General features: G+C 40.4%; 2 protein-coding genes across 2 annotated transcripts in view; one reads left to right on the top strand and one right to left on the bottom strand.

Annotated features, from left to right (window-relative positions):
• Nucleotides 1–12,104, top strand: part of LOC145785057 (serine/threonine-protein kinase Sgk3-like) — a 28,313-nt gene extending 16,209 nt beyond the window's left edge. Inside the window, exons 6-15 of the mRNA XM_082596762.1 lie at nt 132–273; nt 2,131–2,306; nt 2,841–2,946; nt 3,750–3,836; nt 5,877–5,972; nt 6,323–6,430; nt 6,948–6,998; nt 7,471–7,560; nt 8,289–8,378; nt 8,642–12,104. Coding sequence (XP_082452888.1) covers nt 132–273; nt 2,131–2,306; nt 2,841–2,946; nt 3,750–3,836; nt 5,877–5,972; nt 6,323–6,430; nt 6,948–6,998; nt 7,471–7,560; nt 8,289–8,378; nt 8,642–8,728 — 1,033 coding nt within the window. The 3' untranslated portion in view covers nt 8,729–12,104. The remainder of the gene's footprint in view (nt 1–131; nt 274–2,130; nt 2,307–2,840; nt 2,947–3,749; nt 3,837–5,876; nt 5,973–6,322; nt 6,431–6,947; nt 6,999–7,470; nt 7,561–8,288; nt 8,379–8,641) is intronic.
• Nucleotides 12,098–24,178, bottom strand: LOC145785058 (stromal membrane-associated protein 1-like). The gene is made up of 11 exons (XM_082596763.1): nt 23,943–24,178; nt 23,057–23,190; nt 21,577–21,662; nt 20,308–20,389; nt 19,725–19,813; nt 18,668–18,810; nt 17,976–18,109; nt 17,557–17,671; nt 15,952–16,065; nt 15,182–15,252; nt 12,098–14,975 (listed from the first exon to the last, which is right to left on the bottom strand). Exons 1-11 carry the CDS (start codon nt 24,058–24,060, stop codon nt 14,685–14,687), a joined length of 1,377 nt encoding a protein of 458 aa, XP_082452889.1. The 5' UTR covers nt 24,061–24,178; the 3' UTR covers nt 12,098–14,684.
• Nucleotides 24,179–25,805: the final 1,627 nt, after the last annotated feature.

Genomic DNA, 25,805 nt, shown 5'->3' on the forward strand with positions numbered 1-25,805 from the left:
TTTTAAGCAAAAAGTCAAATATTTTTACTTCAAACTTTCTTGATAATAAGCACAACAATAATTAAATTCAAGTACGCAAGATACATCACTTTCTGTTGTTGCTCACAGCATAACAATGTTATTCCTTTCAGCGCCAAACCGAACGACTTTGACTACCTGAAGGTGATAGGGAAGGGAAGCTTTGGGAAGGTTCTTCTAGCAAAGCACCGGAAGGAAGGAACATTTTATGCGATCAAGGTCTTGCAGAAGAAATCCATCATGAAGCGAAACGAGGTAATCGAGTGATGGCTTTTGGTTTGTCCTTCCCCTGACGGCAAATTAGTTATCTTTTACTTTGATACAACGTCTGCAGATGTGAATGAATGCAAAATGACTGATTTTGTTCCATGAGTTGTTTCAAGCAAATCAGTTATTATATTACATTGATTCAACGTTGTAGAATAAGCTGATTTGCTTGTTGGGATTAAGCAAGTAAGCGTTGCGATTCTGCATAGCTTCAACATCACAGGATGTTGCACCTCCTACAACCGGAACAACTTATGGTGACGTCACAGTGCTGATGACGCCGACAATGCTGAAAGTTGTTGGTAAGGTTTGGTGACGTCACTTGTTGATAAACACCGGGTACGCTTCTATCAACTGCTTATGCAACACAATCACTTCTCGTGCATTGTACATCGGTCCTCAAACGATCCAATCAAGTGAATCGACTGTTGGCTCACAAACTAACTTCCATTGTGGTAACGATTAACCGCAAGCAATGTCAGCCACTGTCTGATCTTGTTTTTATTCCTTGGGCTTTTTTGATTGGTTTGGCTCATGATTTGTACAAGGCCGTGCACTATATAATACTAGGTTGAGTAGGTTGTGCTCCACCATGCCGCCTTAATACGCTGCATAGGTGATATAATGGAGGCATAGTCTTGCTTTGCCTATTCTAAGCACTCTACTTCTACAGCCTAGACCAGTGGTTCTTAACCGGGAGGCGGCAACCACTTTTCATGGGGGGCACAGAACATGTGATCACTGTTAAAGGGAGGCGTGTCTAATAAAAGGTTAAGAACCACTGGTGTAGACAGTAGTTTCCATCCCTAATTTCGAACTACGTGGCAATGGAAGTAAATAAATACTATAGAGCCCGATATGCATACATCCAATGATTTGCATATAAGATTTTATAAATTCTAAACTTATCACAACATCTTTTACTTTGTTTCGTTAGTCAGACCTGGTTAAGGTCTTCCAAGTAAATTGCATCCTCTTTACCAAACATCGAAAGTTTCGTAATGTGTTGTGATGGTTCATGATATCAGCTTGCACTGTTTGCACCAGGATTCATCGTAAACATCCTAGATATCTGGTGAACATTCAAATGTTAGGTTTTGCATAACGTGTTTTTACTGTGCTTTGCCATCATGCTTGCATAAAGCACTGCACTGGCCGATCAAACAGACTTCAGCGGACACCAGTTACCATGCTGGTTGGTGAATAACTGTTAGAAATAAGCTTTGTAGGCTACTTCTGAACACTTCTCGTTGCGTTTAGGTTAGGTTAAACTCGGAAACACCAAGCTATTTGTTATAATATAATTTCATTTTAACTATTTTTTATCTTACGACATTTCTGTTGGTACCTTTCAACATCGTTTAAACCTTGATTGTTTGGTTTATTGCTCCATCACTAAACGCCTCGTTAGATGAAACTGTTGAACTCACGCTAGTGCAGGCAACAAGTCACAGCGAGCAAGAAGTAACATTCACAGTAACAGCCTGTAAAACTCTTCACAACTTGCGGTGTATGATGTGTGCAAATTGCTTGCTGTTTTTTAGTAATGATAACAATTCGTGTTGCATAAACTGTTCACAAAAACTAAAATGGTTAAGTGATGCCAGGTGGAATCGTCAGGCGCAACACTTAAATTTAAATAGAAGTGTTGCGCCTGACGATTGCACCTGCTGCAGCATGAAACCTTAGGTAGCTCATAACTTAGCCATTTTAGTTTATGTAATCATTAGCTTTGCTGTCCTGCATTGGGCACTTTGTTTTGCATTTACTACAATTTATTCTTGGAAGAATAAACTGTTAACATGTGATTGAGAAGTTGGGACTTTATTGTAAGATTTATTGCAGCAAAAGCATATTATGGCGGAGAGGAACGTTTTGCTCCAGAATCTGAAGCACCCCTTCCTAGTGGGTCTCCACTACAGCTTCCAGACATCTGATAAGCTCTACTTTGTCCTTGATTACGTCAACGGTGGGGAGCTCTTCTTCCATCTGCAGCGAGAGCGGACCTTCTCTGAACTGAGGTAGACTGGCGTAGTACATCGCCTCAATACTTAGGTGCACTACTGCAGCACATGCAATCAGATGTGATGTATCGCAAAATTTAGAAAAAGAGCTTTGTCTGGATGGGATGATTACAACTCAATCGATTCACGATATGCTTGAGAGCCAAACATTGGCTATAGTCATAGTCTATGCTGTAGCCATTGCAGAATGTATACAAAACTTGACGGAACGGAAAACATTTTTTCGAAGTTTGTTCACTGGCGAAGGAGGTGTTTTATTCATCGACCAATTTTGTAAATTGTCTTACGATTTTGTAGCTTGGTAGATATCTTGTCTGGTTATAAAACGCAGGTAGAACCAAGCGTTTTCTAGTTAGCCCGAAGCGCTGTAAACGGCGCAGATTATCAAAATAGTCTGGTAACTTGCCGGCAGCATACTTCGAATAAAATTTCATTATTTCTGCAGTGCGGGTGTCAGCCCAAAGAAATTAACGTAGATATAACATTTATAAACATTACTTCAATTTGACGTTCAAATATTTGCCACCGCAGAGCCCGATACTACGCTGCTGAGATAGCAAGCGCCGTGGGATACATGCATTCACTCAACATTATATACCGGGACTTGAAACCAGAGAATATTTTGCTCGATTCTGAGGTGAGTGGCCCCTTCCAGTCTTACACCGCCGCACTTTCACGTGCAGCTATCTTGCAAATCAATTGTTTTATTTAAACTTCTATGCACACTGTCAGTTTTTGTTTTATGTATGTTTCGGCGTTTCGCATCCAAACAAAAATAAAATGACCATCCATCTATCTAACCAATGTCATTCCCAGAACCGAGATTTGTCATTTAGGTCAATATAATTATAGTCTTAACTTCACGTTGACAACTTTTCTTTCGAGAGAATATTGTTATCACGCCTTTTTGGCTACCTACAACTGCACCGATTTTTTTATCATGTGCCGCTGATCCCCCGGTTCTGGTCAACAAAAACAGTTTATTTTCGGTGCGTACTGAGTGATTTATTTATATTATCGCCATCTGGTTGGAAAATCCCGTTTGTTCTTAGTAGTTGGTTTTGTCCGGTGGTATCATGTGATGCTGGGTTAGCTAAATGCAGTATCATTGTTCCATGAAACAAAACGACTTTATGAGATCAACCCAACCATTGAATCCGCCGTTTTTGCATTGATTCAACGTGTAGAGAATCGTTGTAGAAAGAAACTGACTCAGATAGTAAAATCCGTCATTTTTACATTGATTTAACGTCTGCCGACGTTATGAGAATGATTGTTGTCTGAGAAGCTGCTGGTTTATCAGTATTTATCCGCCATCCCTTCCAACCATTCATGATTTGCATTCTTTTTATGTATCATTGTTCATATCATTTAAATGTTTAAACTTGCTGAAACTCTATCGAAATACCCAGCAACGACATCAGTGATGACGTTTTACAGGGCCACATCAAGCTGACAGACTTCGGCCTGTGTAAGGAGGGCATCGAAAGCCATCAGACCACGACCACGTTCTGCGGGACCCCAGAGGTAAGATCTCATCGCTAAGCAGCAAAATTTGACGCGTTTACGTTGCTTCAGCGGATACAAACGTTGCATCAATGTAACGAATAATGGACTTTGCAAGATGGAACGTTTTTGCATTACCAGCAAAATTTGTGCTTTTCGACGTCTGCCGATGTTAAATCAATATAAAAACACGACTTTTCCTAACTGTGTGTTCGTGTTTCGTTGCGTGAGCACTGGCGACCAGTTCTTCCCAGCGAGCAAGATTCGCCTTGTTGCATTGCTTCATCTTCTGACGTAACAACCGAGCAGTGGACGAAGATATTGGAGCCTCCTTATTTTATACTGTATTATTCTGGCTCATGGTTTTATTGACCAGTTTATAACAAAGGATGAAAGTGACCCACCACGCAGTGAGTTACCGAAACACGATATTGCCAAATCAGCATCGTGTAGAACTTCCACGTTAGGGAACGTTCAAATATTACGTAACGCTTTTTTTCCGAATTTTTGACCCCTCCCTCTCGCTTTCGAGTACGGAATGGTAGTTTTTTGTGCTAAATTTGTAGTGAAAAAGCGTTACATGGGGGAGGGGGGGATTGAAAAAAGCGTTACGTTGGCGTTACATGGGGGAGGGGGGGTCAAAAATTCGGAAAAAAAGCGTTACGTAATATTTGAACGTTCCCTTACGTAACTGGCCGTTTAATAAGTTTACCCAGGCAGCAATGCAGTCGTTTTTTACATTGATTCAACGTTTGCAGACGTTCAATCAATGTACAAAAAGATTGATTTGCTGTCTGGGTAGTTTGGTCACATATTATTCCACCATGCTGACTCAGCAGATCGTCTCCTTCCTTGTGAGAAACCGTTGACGCATCAGTGGTAGCGACTAGCGATGGTCACGTGTTGTTGGTGTAGACTTTCTTTGCTGTGTATGTCGGCTTGACATTTCATGCTCCATATTTATAGCGTGGGCAGGATTAACCAGCAATATGGAATCTAGCTAGGTGCGGGTCTTACGACGCACACAAAAAAGTGTAAATCATATTTAAGTAGTAACGGTTAGAAAAGACTACATGTCCCAAGACTCTAATATTGAATACTGAAAAGTTTGGGTGTTCATCAGGACAATTATCGTTTCTAGCACTAGTTGCTACGTTCATCTGATGAAATTGAAAGTAAAATTAACAACAAACAAGATGGTTTATTGCTTCACTGACGTTTCGCGCACCATGGCAATGCGCATCCTCAGAGCGAATAACATACAAAATAAAATTTCACCAGGTTATATACTGCAGTGCGATTGAAGGCAAGAAAAAATAAAACACGCAATATTTTAAAAATTGGCCAATGATGTGTGAGCGGTTACTTTCCACGTTAAATTACGTAAAAACTTCCAACAATAGACATAAAAATTCGAAGCGGTGACGACCAACAGAAAAAGTGCGATTGAAGGCAAGAGAAATAGAACGCAATGTTTTTAAAGATTGGCTAATGATGTGCAGTTACTTTCGACGTTAAATTACGTAAACCATTGTCATGGTGCGCGAAACGTCAGTGAAGCAATAAACCATCTTGTTTGTTGTTAATTTTACTTTCAATTTCATCAGATGAACGTAGCAACTAGTGCTAGAAACGACTCTAATATTTACGTTTTTTTTGATTCGGCGAGTACAAATTTATTTCTTTGAGATGTTGATTGCTTGAAAGAGAAGTGTTGTCGGTTTAAGTGAAAATCTCTTGAAATTACTTTTGGAAGTTTTGTGTTATGAAGAGGTTGTGTGTCTTCGGTTGCTAGCTGACAGTTTGGAGTTTGTGACCAAGTTGTGCGAACAACCATCCATAAGATGCCTCGAGGCGATGTTGTCTTTGAAGTGCGTTGCTCACCTGCTCTGGTCTGTACTTCAACTATCGACTCTCAATCATGAAATTGCTTTATTGGAGTGTGTATTAACCTAGTGTCGGGCAGGACGGTTGGTTGAAGGTGACAGTTGCTGTTAAATCTTGATCCACCTGCAGTTTATGCACATGCCTCGTATTTACCCAACACGTATGTCATTACAGTATCTTGCTCCTGAGGTCTTGAAAAAGCATCCTTACTCCAAAGCGGTGGACTGGTGGTGCTTGGGAGCCGTCCTCTACGAGATGTTGTACGGACTGGTGAGTAATTTCATAGCATTTCTTATTTAGTGCTGTGAGGTGGGCATCTACCTGCAGATGCGATTTAATCCAAGCACAATAATCAGCAGTCTGACCTTACATCGGTGATTGACTTTGTGGCAAACACTGTGTGGCATAATGACGGATTGATTTATTCTTGTCGGATATTGTGCAAAAGATATATGTCTAAAAGAAAACAAAAGGCTCCGTTTTAGTTATCACTCAGTTTTGTGTATTTTAAAAGCTTGATGTATCCCTTAACTTCTTATGTTCTCTTTTTCAACCACGAGACAAATACCTTAGTTTGATAAAGATGCTGAAGAAGAATTTCAAACGTTTTTGCTTTCCAGCCACCTTTCTACAGCAGAGACACCCATGAAATGTACGAGAATATTCTTTACAAGCCTCTCAAGCTTCGTCCCACCATATCCTCTGCTGCTAAAGCAATCTTGGAATTGGTAAGTTGGAATTATCTTTATGTGTTCAAGTGTGTTTGGTGAATGTTGAGAAAAGTATGTTTTTCCGGTTTTTGTAACTTGGCTACAAAAATCGTCTTGCTTGATATCGGGATGTACTTTTTACAACACTACATGGGTGGGGCACTCTCAGCAGCTCTGGGTGCCCACGAGCGCGCTGTAAATTCAATATATTATGTATACTACAAGATGTCTGTCGATTACCTTGTCAAGGATTGGCTAGCCACCAAAATCAACGGCAGATATGGAGCATTTCACTATGTGGCGGGATTTTCAAACACTGGTTGAAGCGCCAAAGGCACTGCACATGAGATGTGCACATAGCACATTGCGCACCACACGACTCTGCTACTACTTTTTAAAATGTTGAATTATTTCACCAACTTGCGAATTGACGTGGAACTACCTCAATCGACTTCGGTTATTTGAGCCTCTTGAGCGGAAGGTTTGCAACTCCCAGTTTATCACGGATTGCGACTAAGACTGTTATTTATCACAGTTCCTTCAGAAGAAGCCAGAGTACAGGATCGGATCTAGCGCCAAGGATTTGGTGAGTTGCTTCACTTTATTGCAACTGTGGGTTTGAATGGCTCAGTGCCCAAGCTTGCAACATCTGTTCTTTTTGGTTCAACCTCTGTAGACGTTGAATCAATGTAAAAAGAAGCAACTTTGCTATTTGGTACGATGGTGAATACCTGCTACTTGATGACGTAGGCAATCCTTCGTCAAATCAAGCATTTGGTTCATTAATAAACGTTAAATGTTTTCTGTATAGATTTGGCACTACTTTAAAGTTTTGCCAACTTTATCTTCGCTGTAGATTATTACTCAGTAGTTGAAAGCCGAATAAAGTTGCTTATTCCGCTTCATTAACTTGTCATGGTTGAATTGTCATGTGTAACGTAACTTGTCATGGTTGACTTTTCATGGTTGAGTTGTTGCGCATCAAACAAGTTTAAACGTAGTTCACGTTAACTTAGGCATCTATCGCATCAGTTTAATTTGAATTTACATTCAACTAGGACGAGATCAAAGAACACGCGTTTTTCCGTAACTTGAACTGGGAGGATCTCGTTGCCAAGAAGCTACCTACTCCTTACAACCCCAACGTGGTGAGTAGGTCTAACTGCCTACCCCTTAACAACCCCAACGTGGTGAGTGGGTCTAACTGCCTACCCCTTAACAACCCCAACGTGGTGAGTGGGTCTAACTGCCTACCCCTTAACAACCCCAACGTGGTGAGTGGGTCTAACTGCCTACCCCTTACAACCCCAACATGGTGAGTGGGTATAACTGCCTACCCCTCACAACCCCAACGTGGTGAGTGGGTCTAACTGCCAGACCCTTTACAACTCCAATGTGGGAATGGGTCTAAGTGCCTACCCCTTAACAACCCCAACGTGGTGAGTGGGTCTAAGTGCCTACCCCTTACAACCCCAACGTGGTGAGTGGGTCTAAGTGCCTACCCCTTACAACCCCAACGTGGTGAGTGGGTCTAACTGCCTACCCCTTACAACCCAAACGTGGTGAGTAGGTCTAACTGCCTACCTCTTACAACCCCAACGTGGTGAGTGAGTGTAGCTGACCTACCCCTTACAACCCCAACGTGGTGAGTGAGTGTAGCCTACCCCCTATAACTCCAACGTGGTGAGTGGGTGTAGCTGGCCTACCCCTTACAACTCCAAAGTTGTGTGGATTCAATGTCTTGTGCTTTACACAGTTTGCGGCTTCCAACTTTATGAAGAAAATGTGATTCTAACCGAATTAGTCGATGTGTTCATGTCAACAGCTGTACTCCTGTGTATGACGTCACTGACTTGTTGCTAACGTTCTCACACAGGCTGGTCCCGAGGACTTGAAGCATGTCGACCCCGAGTTCATCCGAGAACCAATCTCCAGGTCACTCAAGGAGGCCAGCGGCCAGTCCCAGGTAACCAGGAAGTTAACGTTTGTAACATCACTGTGACGACACAATGAGGTCGCCATGTTTTGTAGTTGCCAGTGCACCTCACATTGTTTGTTGACGATCTGTCTACCCCATTAGTTGGGTGTTGCCTTTAATAGGTGACGGGTAACAGCATCCCCACGCGTGATCGGCAGCATGAGAACAAGAGAGTGACCCACCAGAGGAGGTTACTCCAGCTGTTCAGCTTCCGTGTGATTAAATGTCATCTGTATTGTATCGTCTTCCAGATCAGTGCCAGTGTCCAGGAAGCAGATGAAGCGTTTATTGGATTCTCCTATGCTCCTCCTGTGGAAGACTCCTTTCTTTCATCATAATTCTGATTGATGAGCCCACAATGCGATGCGTTCCAACCCGCCCCAACGTACCTCGTTTCCCGCCCCCAGCTTCCTCACGGAGAGGATAACCGGCACAGCGCTGCAGTGATACCTTCCCGTCATAGTTGTGACGCAACGGTCGTCCATTTTTTTAGTTTGATCATTCCCATATTTGTTTGACCGATTCCTATTTAGTTTTGATTTTTTTTTGTCTGACGTTGCTAAAGCCTGATCCAAGCCACGAAGCCTTTAGTTTCATTCCCACCAATCTTGTCATGCAAGCGGTCTATGTTGCTGTCATCCCGTGGCCGCTTGAGAGCGATATTGACCGTGATCACGCCCATGCGCGATGACTGCCTTCACAAAGCCTGGATTGTGCACTTCATGATGCTTGCCGATGCAGCCAGGTATACCGGTTCGTGCCTTTAGGATCTTTGCTTAACTTACAGTCACTTTTTGACGTCTATGTAACGTGATGTTTTGTTGAAAATGCATCTAAATTTCAATCCATTAATCAATCATCGTTTCGTCCCATTTAAGTTATGCAAGTATTAGCTACAGCATTCGATCAAACCACGCGTCATCCACAGACGTCGATGACTGCGACCGACCTATGCTCATAATGATTCGTGTGGTTGCATTGAGTCGCCCGTTACCATTCCATGCTCGTTAATTGTGATGCAATAATGTTATTAACGAGATTCCTAACTACAGTAGACCTCGCACATGGCGGACGAGTTGGGATGAACGCAATCTTACCGCTAGATATAAGATTTCCCTTTGACGTGCAGAACAAGCTCATTGGTTCCTAAGAACATAACTGCGTCATGTACGCCGAGTTGGTCGCAACCACAACCGATATTAACCTGGTGTTGTGACTCAGTGCACATAATTCCATAGTATTGTGAAGCAGGTTGCCCAGTACAGTAACAACTTCCTTCAGTGTTCAATGTTCAATTGTTCATGGTAAATAATAGTGGATTGCTATAAATCATTTTGTTGGCTGCTCAGTGGCCAGTAAATCAAGAACCCAAACATCGCATGTCAGCAGTGGACTCTCTTCTACGACTTCGTTTGTTTGGATTTAACGGCTGGCCTTGGGCAGGATCACAATGCTGGAAATCCCTGCAAATAAATTGTGCTTTTAGAAAGACCAATTCAATGCCAGTTGTAATAAGACCAATTAGTTGTTATGACAGTGAATGAATGTGCATATGAAAGGTTATTTGACGCTAGTGTATATCAAAGGGTTAGTAGACTACATTCCAAACCGTCCATGATCTGCCAGGTCTACTGTACTACGTGTCATCTATCGCTTATACAATCCGATGGCGATTTCGCTGAGGCGTCACCTCAGTCATCTACATTGAATCGTTTTTGAAGATATTACTTTCAGTTGATAATATTAATCATAATAATCTTCTGATGTGTTCACGCAACATCATGTCCTACCCTATGCTGCAGATTATGCGTTTTCAACACTTTGTGGCGAAGTGCTTGATTCACATTCTTGCAGATGAAGGCACGTGTTGTTGTTGAAACACAAATATTGCGCATTGATAATTATTGTCCTCATGAATACCCAAACTTTTCAACATTGTGCATGTTAGTTTTGTAGCCAGGGATTTGTGAAGTTGGTCACGTGATTCCACAGCCAAGCGCGGTCGGTTGGTTGGCCAAGGCGGTTTCGATCATCCCAATCACCCCCTGATCTGCCCCCACATCATGTTGCTCTGTACGGGTCTACTTGAGGTTGCTTCAATATGGTGCCCCAGCCAGAAAGATTCGCCCTTTTCACATTGATTTAATGTCTGAAAATGGCGGATTTTGTCAGCCGTGGCGTGTTGAAGCTTTGCAATGCCGTTGTAAATTGCCAGGCTGTTTTGTTTTTAATGGGAATATTTTTAGTTTCTGAGAATATTGCTATGACACGTAGTTGCTGTGACCTGGTGATGAATATTTACTCTTGTGTACATCAGCCACGTTGTCGGCAGTGGGCGAGAATCTTGCCCGCTCCCCCAATACTGGGGACTTCCATTGAAAAGCTATTGCTAATTTTTAAACAGCGTTTTGTCGTTGGGTAGCACAATTGAGATGACAGCGCTTTCCCAGGCAGCAGAATCCGTCATTTTTACATTAATTAAACATTTGAAGACGTTAAATCAATGTAAAAACGATGGATTCTGCTGTCTGGTCTTGAGTTAATATTCGTTTCTAGTTTGGTTCGTTCACGTTCTTTCTATGCTACATTTCGACGATACGATGCAATTTGGCACTTACGTAAATGATGCGTGTGTTTATATCCACAATGCTGCCTTGGTGGCGACCAAATCGTCAAAGTGCAATCCTCACTTTGCATCGTGGTTCTTGAACGTCGCAATAACCTGTTCCGCTGTAAGCGCGGATGTATATGTATGTAGCCTGATTTCTTTTTGATTTGCACTGACACTCGTAGTCGACGCCTCCACCGAGAGGCGGCTATCTTTGATACTCGGGGTAACTACTCTGAGTGATCTAAAACTTTCTAAACAAACTCGAAATGTTTCATTTTTTAGTCAAATGCTAAATGTGACGTCACAAAGGTAATGAACGATTTGATCTCCAGCGCTCATTTTGACCGTCTCCCTCTTGAAACACTTTTTAAGGTTTGATCTCAAAGCCATCAGAACTGAGTCCCAATATCTTCCCACTCCACAACTTTAGTGGCATTACAACTGCTCTGTGGATGAGCGCATGAGATTTTTTTTTTGAGATTGTCGCTGAAACGACTTACTATGGCATTCTTAGCATTATCCTGGAATCGAGCGTTTATAATAATTTGTGACGTTAGGCTACTGAAGTGTTTAGAAAAACCTACCGTAACCATTATTGATCAACGCTTCAGCAAGCTGAATTTTCGAGATGGCATTTTTAAACTCACCAGTAATAAGGTCCCTAAGACCGGCTAGCCACCCGAACACTCGATTTCATCAAAGTTTTATTGTGCAATGTTTCGTTCTTGCCGTCTACCCCCCTGTTCAATGTTCATGGTTGGAGGTGCTCCCACCATGGAAGGGGGAACTAATTTCGTTTGCTTCTGTTCTAAAACTATGAAGTTGCAACTACCGGCATCCGTAGATTCAGACGTTTACTTGCTGCAGTAACTTAATAGAACATTTCGTTTGAGCAAGGCAATGTTCCACTATACAGCTGCGTCGCGTACTTCCGAGGTTGTTGAAGTCTGAATTGTACCATCCACTAGGTGCTGCTGAATGGCGTCCTTGAAATGCGTTGCTCAAGCGCAACAGTGTTGAAGCGAAACAGTGTTGCCTGACTGGAGGACTGGAACGACTCACGTTGGTTGTCATTGAAATGCAAACACTGCCCACGCCCAGTCTCCATTTTATTCCCATTAAATTCTTAGTTCACAACGCAATCTGATTTTATAAACAAAAGTGTGAAATATACAAACGCTAACAAATTATCCTGTTGTTCCATGTAGCAACAACGCGACATTGCCACTTGCACGGGAACTAAACAACTTTGGCTACATCGCCACTATTGGTTAGTTGCGAAAAAATAAAAAGACGTTTAAGTTATTTAGACTGTTTGCAGCAATCTTGCTTGTGCAGTTGCATACAGGTCGTTATACTCAGATGCTATTAGATGCAGACCACAAAGAATTCGTAGACTTCCAGGATACGGACAATAGAGCGGATAGTGGTCTACACCGGATAACAATAGAGCGGATAGCCGTCTACACCGGATAACAATAGAGCGGATAGTCGTCTACACCGGATAACAAAAGCGGATAGTCGTCTACACCGGACGCAACAAGGTTGATGTTATCAAAGACTCTGATGGAAGTTATGTATTACCGGTAATGCATACAGGCGGTGTGAGCGTGGTCGACCACACAACAATATTATTAACGAGCGCACCGATGGATCAACCTCATGGCGTCATCTCACACGATGCAATGAGAGCGTAAATCTACAACAGGTGTTTGCGCCTCATGTGACGAGAACTATGGCGCAACAATGTTTGTTATCCATCCAAGTATGACCGAATAGAAGGGGATTTTCTGTGTCAAGTCTTAAAATCCGTAAAATGAGCTTGTGTTATAATGCTTCAAAGTAACCCCTCAAAACAGAAGGAGCTGTAAACAAGCGGCTACAATACCCGCAACATTTATGATACAACTATATACAATAATGACGTCATAAGTTCTGACGACTAATGATTTCAAATGAGCAAACGCAGGCGTATTACCTATCGAACAAACTATGTGCAGCACATCACTAACCTAAGTGTACAACAAATTACTTTAAGTTATTTCCATTAAATAATTCTAAGGACATACGATGACGAAAAGAAGAGCACAGGAAAGGTTAAAAGTTGAATGAATATTCCAGAAGCTTTTATTTCCAAAGTTGAAAAATATTTCCTATTGTTTCGGAGGCTATGGGTAAAATGCACCGTCTCACCCTCAAAAAGGGGTCTACGTGACAGATGGTTCAGCACTTGCTTTGTGTACCCGGTGGCCCCTTTATTTCAGGGGTGTAAAAGTATATGGCACAGGTCACAAGACAAAACAGATTTAATTCTTCCAATCATAAAGCATTTGTGAGGAGAGTATTATGCCATTCTCAGGATACCGGTATAGCCTATTTCAACACGAACTTATCGACTGGCAAAAGTAAATGTTGTAAAGCCTTAGCTTCAAGATTGGCTGCACCGACGGTTGATTATTCATGGATTAAGAAAATCGGCTGATTAAGAAACTTATTTCGTGAGCTACTTTTTACCTTATGCACCAAGTAATTCGCTGATTAGAATCACTGATCCACAGATCAAGTTTGCAAACATTTTCGGTCAAGTAATTATGCAATCAGCTTAATCAGCCGCTTAAAAAGATTTGTTGTCGGTGAATCCAATTCCTGGCTGGTAATTATGGAGGAACAGCGGGATTATTAGACAATTCAATACAAGAATCGTTTATCTTTAACAACAAACTGAAACTTCAACAGTTAAGTTCTTTTAAAAGTGAAATGAAAATTTACGAACTGATTTAACAAACAAATAATTGTCTATTATTTTCATACTTTTACAACGACGCATAAACTTAACCTCCACAAACTGGTTCATCAGTGGCACTGCTGACCACAATGAACTGTGCCGTAGAAATCATTACAAAGTAAACAAAACATTAGGTAGAACAACGCAGACACAATGGTCCGAGACATTGACAAGAAAACTTCAAAGCCTACATCAGCCAAGAAACCCATCAGAACACGAATCGTTAAACAGCGCTGACGATCTTTTGGATCGAGAATTGTTATTGCCCAGGATAAGCAAAGATAGATACGACCCTCTCGTTGAAGCAATGACAGATGCAATGTGGTTTCGAAGGAATTACAACAATGACAGATGCTGCTTCGAGATCGTGTCTACAGATGCAACAATGAGCCGCATACATGGACAATGGTATTATGACGTTAATTAACGAAAACAACACTTCAACGTATATCAATATATTGGCGTTTCGAAGGATAACAACTGGTTGGAAGCAACATATACTCGACGGGTCTACACAAGTGAGCAAAAATAAAGGAACAGAACTTTGGCCACATCAAAGCAAACATGGTTCTTGCTCAATGAGCAATAAATTCGGCAACAATATGGAACAGTTGCTAGCAACGGGCTTTGTATATTGGTCACGTGAGCTTGAACAATGGGACAATTTTGCACCCCAATGCTTGTGAGTTATCCCCAGGTTGATTTTGGTCATCTCTCCCCTTTGCATACAAACATTGTGCGGAATAAGATTTCAAGGAGAAAACCTCAACGAACGGACAACCCAAGATGTAGCACAAAATAAACCAATATTTTGCTTTCCCCATAATGTTGATGCTAAGTGGAGAGAGATTGAAAAGTAGTAAGTTGAACATTTTATAGATGAAAGATTATTGCAACCTCATTTCCACAACTGGGTGCTCAGGGTCTGGCCACTGTTCATCGCCCCACCTCCCCAGCCCCCCATGTTAGGGTCCAAACCTACCAAAGATGGTTGGCTTGAGGCTAAATTGTTTTGCTGCAGAGGAACCCCCAACGTGGCACCCCCAACCATGTTGTAGCTGGCCTGTTGTGGGGGAGACATCTGCGGCATGGAATTGTACGACCTCATCCCGGTGGGGTTGCTGGGCCTTCCTCCATTCAACTGCATGGCTTGCATCTGCTGCTGGAGTTGCTGCTGCTGCTGTTGTTGCTGTGAATGGAATCGGAAATAAAGATATTTTAGCTTTGGAATATGTTAAACCTCATATTTACTTTTAAAATAAACGCGGAAAAGCAGAAGCCACTTCTCTGATGCTTTCAAAACTCAGACAGAATACAAACCACATATGTTAGGAGACGTGCAGTACACACGTGTATATTTAGACTAATGTAAGTAAGTGCAGAATAATGGCTGACCTGCTGCTGCTGCTGCCACTGGAACTGCTGCATCGTTTGCATGTTCTGCTGCTGCGGGAAGCCCATGATATCTGGGGGGAGTGTAAAAGTATGATGGATGAAACAAGGACAATATGAAAATTAGTGAAGGGAAGATGATGTGACGTTGCGAGTAGGCGCTCCTGGTTGTTTCATTGACAATTTTCACATTATATAAAAAACTCCATGTGGAGGAAAGTGAACAGACGATTCGTTCATGAATTTATATTCATGTTCTATTCGCAAGGTTGCTGAGACGCCTAGTCATGGACCAGATAATCCATTAATTCCTTGCAATCCCAGCTTTGAGAGATGAGAAAACATCCAGCGGGTGAAGTTACTATCGTCGACTGCACGGCCGAGTGGTGAGAACGTCGGTTCGATACCGCTCCAAAGCACGTTGCTGTATCTCGGCAAGACACTTAAAGGAATGCCAAAATAATGGGATAAGCTGACTCAACGTCCATTCACTGCTTCCAGTTGTCTGTAGTGTCGTATATGTGATTCAGTATCACGGTATATTCAAAGCAGACAATTCAAAGACGAAGTGTTAAGGATTAAGGTTTGTTGTCTTTATCGTAAATGAATTATCGGCTATGAATCGACGCATGACCATGCGATTCTCATTGAATTATTAGTGACAATGAGCGCGAAATAAAACGTGGTTGATACACAATCAAACGCCGACAACAACACCAATACAGTGCACGAGTTGCGTTCATTGAATACAAAGCGAAAGGGGAACCACCTACTTTGCTGGGGCATGCCCATCGGCTGCATGTTGAACCCAGGCTGGTACCCCATGCTGGTGGTCGCCATGGTGACCGGTTGCTGTTGGAAACCTTGCCCTGACATGGCGTATGAACCTGAGTGAAAGTAACGACGTGGTTAAAATGACGCAATTAAGGGGTTGTGACCTTTCAACTTTGACTCCAACCTAAAGAATTCATACAGGCCAACCCATCGTCAATGATCAATGGTAAATGAATTAACCATCCAAGGGTGTTCCTAGATCCCTTTAAAATCTTCAAGTTAAACAAACGAGGCACACAGAAATAGGGGTGTTCAATTTCGATTCGATTAAGGTGATATTCGAAATTCGTTTTCGTATCGGAAATATTCGAAATTATAGCCGCCCTTTCGGCTGAACGCGGTTGAAAGTAACGGGAGTGACGCGAAATCTGTCTTGTCGCATTTTGCAAGCGAAAAAAGACTTCGACGCATACGCATCGTCGATCACGTAACTATCACACGCTCTCGCGGGTCCAACGGCCAGTCCTGCACACGTGCGTTGAGGAAAGTCGTGCGCAACGTCGTTGTCTTCCACGCGCGTGCAGCCAACGGGAGGTGTCAGTTCTTTCGATTCCGATAGCCCCGACGTTGAGCCAACACAGGCGACACCATCAGGCGATGAGCGAAGATGCCAGACCACTCTGACGGAACTCTTCTCCATGGGCAAGGTCCAGACGGAACACTCCAACAACAGTGATGATGATGAAATCAGCTCAATCTCAAACGAGATTTTCTATTTTATAAAGCAGAAGCTTGCTTCTGGGCAAGATGATCCACTTTCCTGGTGGAAAGCAAACGAAGGCAATCTACCGATGCTGAAAAAGCTAGCCGAGAAGGTGTTTGTGATCCCAGCGACCTCGGCTCCAGCGGAGCAATCGTTTTCAAAAGCTGGCCTGACCGTCACGAAGCTGAGATCCGACTGATGGGTGACCATGTCGATCAGCTTGTGTTCTTAAACACCAACATGGGCCTAGAGCTGTAGACGTTATTTTGTGTTCTTTTTTCGCAAATTTTCATGGCGTTTCTTTCAATAAAATCACATTTTGCAGTGTGGTGAACAGTTGTGATATTCGAAATCGAAATTCGAAAATAAATTGAATTTCGAATATTCAAATAATCGAAATTGAACACCCCTACAGAAAGCAATATAAGAATGAAAGGACAAGACCCGGCGACAATGGATTGATTCTTGCCGGGCGCAAAAACAAAATGAACTTTAAACGCGCTCCCTTAAGTTGAGCTCACATCAAGTTATGGAAGTTTCACTTCAACTGAGACAAATGAAAAGTCCAAGCAAAATTTTAATCTGAAACATAACAACTTTGAGGGCAGATGGTTTGCAATATTTTTTATCGAAAAGTTATTTCGTACCGGATCTGGGTCAACGGTTCTTAGTTGATACAGCGGGAATCAAACAATCGAAGATGCTTTTCCGGTTGTTAAACTACAATCATTGACCTAGTTACGTCATCAACCTGGTGAGGTCACTTCGTGTTGTCATAATATTTTCGCAAAGTGGTGCAAATGGAAAGCAAAGTTTGAAATGCACATTCCAAGGTGCCTACCTGCGACGTACGGGTTCTGTGGCATCGGCTGGTTCTGCCCATACAAGGAGAGTATGGAATCCTTGCTCATCAACTTCTGTTCAACGCTGGCGGGTTGCTCAGCGGGGGAAGCAGACTTTGAAGAAAAGTTACTTTTTAAAAATATATAATTTGTAACAATTTTGGAAAGCTATTTGGGAATAACACAGAAAACCACTACCAGCCTTCAAACAGTACCAGAGGTAGAGGGGTGCAAAAATGTACATCAGTATTCAGTCAGTCAGGTTGAATAGTCATGAGGAAAATCATCCTTGTACTGTAGTTGTTATATTTTGCTTCTGATACCTGCTTGGTCTTCACGGCCAAACAAACTATGCTTGGTGGTCTTCGAGACATAACAACCACTCAGCCAATTACTAACATCATCAGCGCATACTAACCTGGCCAGGCTCGCTGGCTGCAGGGGTCGCATTTGGCTGCATAGAGGCGAAGAGGTCAAAGGTCAGGTCGGCACTGGGAGGCGGTTGTGATTGGAAGCCATCTGATGTGGGAGGGTTCGGTTGAATGGGTGAAGCTGGGGATGAAGAGGATTGTAAAACAAAACCAATCTCATCAGTCATGTCCCGTGTGTGCTTGACAATGGACGATGAGTAATTACGTGACAATGGCTATTATTCCATCCTTCGTCATATGAAGCTATCCGTTTGCCTCAACGTGCAAGAGGCAGAGCTTTATTTGTTAAACAAAATAAATCAATTATTATTATTGAACCCAAAATGGAAAAAAATAAATTCAGTTAAAACAAGATCTCATTACAACCAGCGTTAGAAAGCAAAACTAAATTATTCTTGAAAAACCAAAGCATGACAGAAGTGAAACTACATTTTAGCATATATAATAAACTTTTCGTTTGCAACAAATGTATGTTTGCATCATAGCCGATGAGGCCTTTGATGAACTAGATGCTCGGTTCGTAAATTTTTCAAAACATTCCCATATCGTACTGTTTCCTAAAGTGTCTTGATTGGCTGATTGAATTATTTTGTTGAAAATAATATAGAAATGTTGTGTGTTGTCTGCCATTGGCACGTCGCCCGACAAGGCGACCGCTAAAACAGAGAGTGTAACTTACATAGCCCTAAAAGATCATCCATGGCGGATTGGGCAGGCTCTGCGTTGCCATTGGCAACCTGTATTGTTGGTTGGGCCTTGGTGGGTGTAGTGGAAAGATGCTGCGACTTTGGTCTTGGCACTGATGGTGATGGTTTATCAATTCTGCAAACAGTTGAAAGCTTTCAGACTCTAATATTGTAGCACTTGGTGATTTGCCTTCAAGACTACAAAGCGGTGCTGGATCAACCCACACAAGCATAGGTTCACATTGACTCAGTACAATAGGCCCTGTTGACAATACTACACTGGATAGTGGATACGTATAATAAGAATTACTAGACACATTTGACATCCTGCCAAACCTTAAAATGGTGACCGGAAACGGGATAATAACTGAAAATATAATGTACTCAACTAATCTCAGCAGATGCTTTTAATCAAAAATGATTGTAAAAAAGTGCAAAAATCTACAAATAGCCAACAACCAAAGTTTCACAAGTGACGCGCCTGCACGGAAATGTAACGTGATTGTTTTTCTATGTGTGAGTCTTACAAACTTCCAAACCTATTGAAACGTACAATGAAGTCAACAACTCGACCTATGATTTCCTGCGCTGACGATCAATCACGCGGCCAATTATAAGTACGGCTGCCATGCAAAGGACCGGCCAGCACAGTGCTACGTAACAATTTAACAAAACGCCAGCTATCGAAACTACCTACGCGGTAAGCAGTGGTTGTGTCAAGCATGAAGCTGAGATGAATCAATTGACAGATTTGTAAAAATTTACGTTTTGTGGAATAAAGTGCAAAGAAACAGATATTCCGGTGGTAATTTGTGGCATGACTTAGCTTGGCAGACTAGTATTTGATGGAAACCGCTGTTCACCCTAAAATTAATGATAAGATTTAGGTCAAAATTGAGTTTATAGTCAGTTTCAAACGTAAAAGCAAATTGCCAAACTGGTTTGCGTTGAAAAAGGCAGCTGTAAAACGTCCATGTGTTATACAAGCAGATTGTCGCCAAAACTTTTATATTCTCAAGGTCTACATTGATTCCACAAGAGGCAACATACTTTATTGCGTTGGAGGTAACTGCATTGCTCACATCTTTTCTACGCTCTCTCCGTTTGGGACTTTCTGTTTCTTGAAAAATGTTGAATTCCTAAAATAAAACAGCATTGAACCACACATAAAGGTTTTCTCAATTACCAATGAAACCCAAACACCCAAACATAAGACAGTGAATGAAATGCAGGATGAGTGGGTTTGTAGTTCAGGTGCTGAAAAACTATGAATAATCATCTTATTCTATTGAAACTACAGCATATATTCCGAAGAGCCCAGAGAACTGCTGTTACGGTCATGTGGCAACCATGAAGAGTCACTAAAACAGACATATCGACATATCTGGTATAACGAACTTTCATTTTTTACAATTCCTGATCGCCTTACTCGGCTTATCAGTAAATTCGTTGTTACAATTTCATAAATTCTCATCTTCAACATTTAATCCAAACAGCAACACTCCGTCATTTCGAGGTTCGATACCAAACTGATAGAAAGTATCTCACCAAAGCCATGAAAAACAAGCAGGTTGTTTACATTAAACCATACAACTAGTGAAGCACCAATGATGAGCTTTCAAATAACACAAACCTCGATTGGTCGCAAGATAACTTCCTTGCTGGAGCAGTATTTCAACTTTTCATATTTATCTCGAATGAAATATTCTAAACTTCTGAAAAAAGAATTTTATCTATTAATACTGGATAAGCATACGAAGCTGAACAACGTGATCAAGTTTAACATCTTCAAGTTTATTACATTTACATAAACATAAAACTACGCAACAAATTAAGTATCGAACGTTTTCGACATCACAAGATGTCCTTTTCCGGAGTAACATAATATATATATATATATCATATATGTACAATTTTACTACATCTGAATAAAATACAATGGTTATTATAACTATAAACAGGAAAAAAACAAAAACTGCACAGTACTTCTGACTAGCTCAAACTCAACAAATATAGGCTCTGTATAGTTATAATTACCATTGTATTTTATTCAGATGTAGTAAAATTGTATATATATACAGTATGTTATTCCTGAAGAGGACATCTTGTGATGTCGATACTTAATTTGTTGCGTAGTTTTATGTTTATGTAAATGTAATAAACTTGAAGATGTCAAACTTGATCACGTTGCTCGGCTTCGTATGCCTATGGTTCAACAAGACAAACTTTCTACCGAAGCTGTATAATGCTGGATAAAAATTATATATATAATTATACTAGTTTAAATAATTTCTCTCGTTTCTCAGTCAGTTTGAGTGAAAATAGGAAAAACATTTGTGAAATCGATTATTTCAAAGTCTGTGGTAACGTGATTGATTGATTGTCAGGTCATAACAGCAATAATGATGCAAATGCTGAGTCAACCAAAAGCAACAAGAAACAAACCAACAACTACAACAACTTGTTACACAGGGTGTGTGAACGGAAAGTTTAACTTCAACAAAAAATGGTTTAACTGAGAATGAATAAATGACGACATTGGGAATCCATAAAAAACTTTATTGGCTTGTTGCTGGCAAGAAAATAAACCTCACAACAGCCTGTACAAAATGTGGATGTCAAAAAACATTGTTTTCATTTTGAATTAAAAGTGGCTTCATAGTTCCAATGAAGAAAAACATAATTCCAGAATAAAACACCGACATCAAAATATTTAAACTAAATCTCGAAGTTTGAAATGAAAATGAAAACTCAAATAAAGTTCAATTCACAGCATTAACTAGTAAAAGACATTGGAAATATGGCGACAGATCTAGAGTTAAATTGTTACCAAATCCCATTACCAAACAGCTGGCATTGGATGGAATTAATTAAAGTTCACAACACGAAATCCTGAACTTACGAGTCACCCTGGGGACGATTGAAGTCCTTAGGCAAATGAGCCTCATATTTTTCCTTGGCCCAACCATTTCCACGACTGCACATTTTCTAAACAAATTGGTTAAATCGTCTTTATAGATACTAAACACTCTTAGGAAACATCACCTTAACAAGCTTGAAATGCTTTACAAAATTGATATTATCTTTAATCCTTGAACAAGATACTCGTTTGCTTTGTTTGATACAAAACACCGGCCTTCACCTCCCTGCATGAAAAACATTGGCGAAGTTGCTTTCATATTTTAACATTAAACTGAATTCTAAATGTATGTAAAATGGGTGGTACTTCAGTGCAATGGATGTTGATCACTGACATTGTAATGTGAATTGTGAATATATGTAAAGTATTTAAAAAAAAAACAGTTTTCATGATTAACAATAGAGGTTAATGAGATAAAGTCTCAGCAAAAAAATGTTAAAAAAGACAGTTACCAAATAGCGTTTGACATAATCAACTAGGCTATATCATATAAGTTAAAACCTAAGTGGCAGTTTAGAATGTGATTGTTTAGAAACAGAAGGCGTCGTTAGATTTTCAAAAAATCTCCGAAAAAAAAAAGTTTTCGAATCAGGATTTCTCCGAATCGGACTCTTCGAATCGCATTCTCCGAAACGGGTCATTCCGAGTTTTGTTTACAACAAACTGTAAAAACAAAAGTATACATTACATATACATAATATAAAAAAATGATAAAAAAATTGCCTTTGACGTATAGCTTTTAATTTTCTGCTTATGTGTTTTTCAGTATGCGCCTGATGATTGTACCTTGCAGTACATGAAACCAATGATAGCGCAAACTTTTTGTAGTTGAAAATATAATGGTTTATATATAATGGAGGTATATATCTCCATGGCCATTCCAGTGTAACTACTGCACTGATGAGACCGGGAGGTCGAAACGGTGTGCACTGTCTGCAGTTATATAATATACATATATACAGTTTTAAATAATGTAAATTGTACAGCAAGGGTCTGCTACTATTCGGTGAGTCCGATTCGGTGAGAGCCTTTCCAGTGAGAGCCTTTTTCGAAGAGTTCCCTATTCGGTGATTTTTTGAATTATTTTTTGAAAATTATTGGGTACCGTAGCCTAATTATCATTGCCGCTTTTACATCGTTTTAACGTCGCTAAACGTTGAAATAAGACCCTAACCCCTAACTGCTACCCTTAACCCTAACTCCTACCCTTAACCCTAACTCCGACCCCTAATCCTAACCCTAAAATGACAATGATAATTAGGCTACGGTACCTAATAATTCAAAAAAAAATCACCGAATAGGGAACTCACCGAAACGGGCCATTCCAGTACAGCAACGCCAAAACGAGCTATTAATGCTGGTACCAAAATATTTTACTTGTATTTGTTTGATTAATCATCTACAAAGACAAATCTAACTAAACAAAAAATACAGCTGTGCCATCAAAGCACATGTTGCTCACCACTACTTGGTCACTTGTCCATGTATCAAGGTTTACAGATTTAACTTTAGATATATGAACTCCGAGGCTCCGGTGAATTCCGGAACATCTTATGCATAGAAGGACTCCGAGATTCCATGATACCCATCTGGGACCTAAACAGATTTCACAATGAGACTTTGCATTAAATGTCTAACATAACACAATTTTTTAATAACAAATACGGTACATTAAACCAGTGCTTCCAACCTTTTTCAATCAGGGCCTATTTTTATTGACTGTTTTGCTTGGGACTCTTCATGAAATCGACATTTTTATTAAAAGACACACGAGGCAGAAAAAAAATTAAGCAAACAATTTATTAAAATGTAGCATTTGCTTGTTGTTGCTTAGATATAGTAGATGAAGGTGAGTTTCGATAAAAGACTCAGCCACAAGCAACACACATAGTATTCACAGCTCATCAACTTTAAGCTTCAGACAAGTCTGCCCCAATAGCTCAGTTGGTTAGTGCACATGACTTGGCGAACATAGAAGCTTCAAGAACAAACGTCACTGGTTCAACTCTCAGGGTGTGCACTTGAGCAACGCACATCAAGGACAGCTCTCTATTCAGTGGCATCTAATGGAATAATTCCTTGGTAGCAACACTTCAACAATCGGAAACATCACTCTGTCAATCTCGGTGACCAAGCCTGCGTCAGTGGATCAAAGCCTCTACATTAGAAGTATATATGCAAAACTGTCAGGATTGAGCTTTCAAAGAAGCTTTTCCAGTCCAAGGATAAAGATTCTATCAATCAATCAAACCTTAGATAGCAGTCAAAAATTAATTTTATGGGGAGTGGCGAGTGATTTGATCATCAGTTATAAATGACAATCATCTATATTATATCATTAAACTTACCTTTAGCTAAACAATCAGCACAGTATTTATTTTCTTCTTTTGATAAAAGCTTGGCAAGAATTTGTTTATAGTGTTCATTTAACCGTTCTCTCTTCTCTCGTTCTAGTCGTGTTGCCATGACAAAGCAACAACTTACATGAAATGGTAACAATTTTAAACAGCCAAAACCTCAGGGCTAGTAATTACGGAACTTCAAATTAACTACAAATTAAAAAATAAAGACCTATCGTAACCTAGAAACTGGTGATTTGAATAGTGGATTTGCATGGTCAAATAAATATATAGGGTAAACCAGGGTAAAATGGGACACAAATGACTATTTCTGTTGCTGGATTAAATAACCTTACAGCTGGCATGAATATTGTTTTGCAGATTTTGCAAACAATTAAAGGTTGGCACCAGCCCATAAAAATTTCAAGGCTTCCGCCTTGGGAAGGTCAACTTTTTAAAAACAAGAAAAGGTGTCCCATTTTTTCCGGGTGTGGGAAAATGGGACACTTAAAGAAATTCCTTTTGTCTCATTTTTCTATTCACTGGGTAGTGAGTAGGCTATACTGAGACAACTTTTAACTATAACAGTTTATTGAAAGAACAAGTATAATACGGTATTTTGCTAATTTTAATGAAATGTTCGTGTACAAATGAACACTATTCCAAGATATGTAGCATGAATAAAAAGCAAAAGGAACAAAAAACAGTGGCTGATGCAGTAGTAAAGTTAATGGGTTTGTATTTAAAATTTAAAAAGATAAATTATGACAGAATGATTTATTGCTGGAATAGACATTGTCACTAAACGCTGTGATATTGTATGATTTATTGCCCTTACTTTTTTGGCAGTGGCTATTTGACCGGCGCCGGTCTTTGAATCTGAAACACTATTTGACCGGTCATGACGTCACTATACAGTCACTTTTTTCTTTTTCTCTTTCAAAGCAAAAGACGAGAAGCGCATATAACTTCTAAATCAGACCATCTCACTCAACTCGTAACGTGGCGCATGCGATACGTCGCCGCCTCCGACTCTAGAGGGACTGAGTTCGATACTACCCGAAAGCGTTCTTTTTTTTTATTTATTTTTTTTTAACTAAATTTTGACACGAAGTGCATTTTTTAGTCAGTTTTTAATTATTTTTTATGTCTTTTCAAATGTGAGTAATAAAGTTAGAGTTTTTTTAATTTGCTGGAATTTGAGAATTTCTCTGGGTAATTTTCCGATTGTGGCCGTGCTAACTACTGATACGGTATATAGCCTACATAATTTTTCAATTCAGGCACGTTTTAAACTTTTCAAGGTTTTGCCACGTCTTCCCGTTCATTAACGTGCTGGGAGGTCTATATGTATCGATTTTTGTAGTTAGTATCTTTTTCGTCCCGGACGCGTTAATGACGAAAAATAAAATGATTGATTGATGTGACCGTGTTTGCCGAACGAAGCAATACAATTTTGCTCTCAACAAAATGCACTTTGGGTCAAAATTTAGTTAAAAAAAAAGAACGCTTCTGGGTAGTTGTTCCCGACAATTTTCACCTATTCAAACGTCATATAAAACCGTTCAAGTCTACTGAATATTACGTCATGGAAGTTGCTGGAAAGTGTGCCGAAATTGCACCATTGTTCATAGACTTGTTTCAAACCTGTTTGGGCCTGTTTAAACATGAATGCATTGGTTCACTAGCTTTGGACACCTGTTTTGAATTGCGTGACAATTGATTTCACTATTGCGTCACAGTTACTTTCTACGTGAATTTGAGATATTGATATCTTTTCTGATTCATTCGTAAAATGATTGTTTGAAAGTTGGCCGCACATTTAACTGTTGGCTTAGTGCTTGCTAGCTGGACAAAAGTTCCGTCTTTTAT

This window comes from Aplidium turbinatum, chromosome 16 (assembly GCF_918807975.1).
Source record: "Aplidium turbinatum chromosome 16, kaAplTurb1.1, whole genome shotgun sequence".
Lineage (NCBI taxonomy): Eukaryota > Metazoa > Chordata > Ascidiacea > Aplousobranchia > Polyclinidae > Aplidium > Aplidium turbinatum.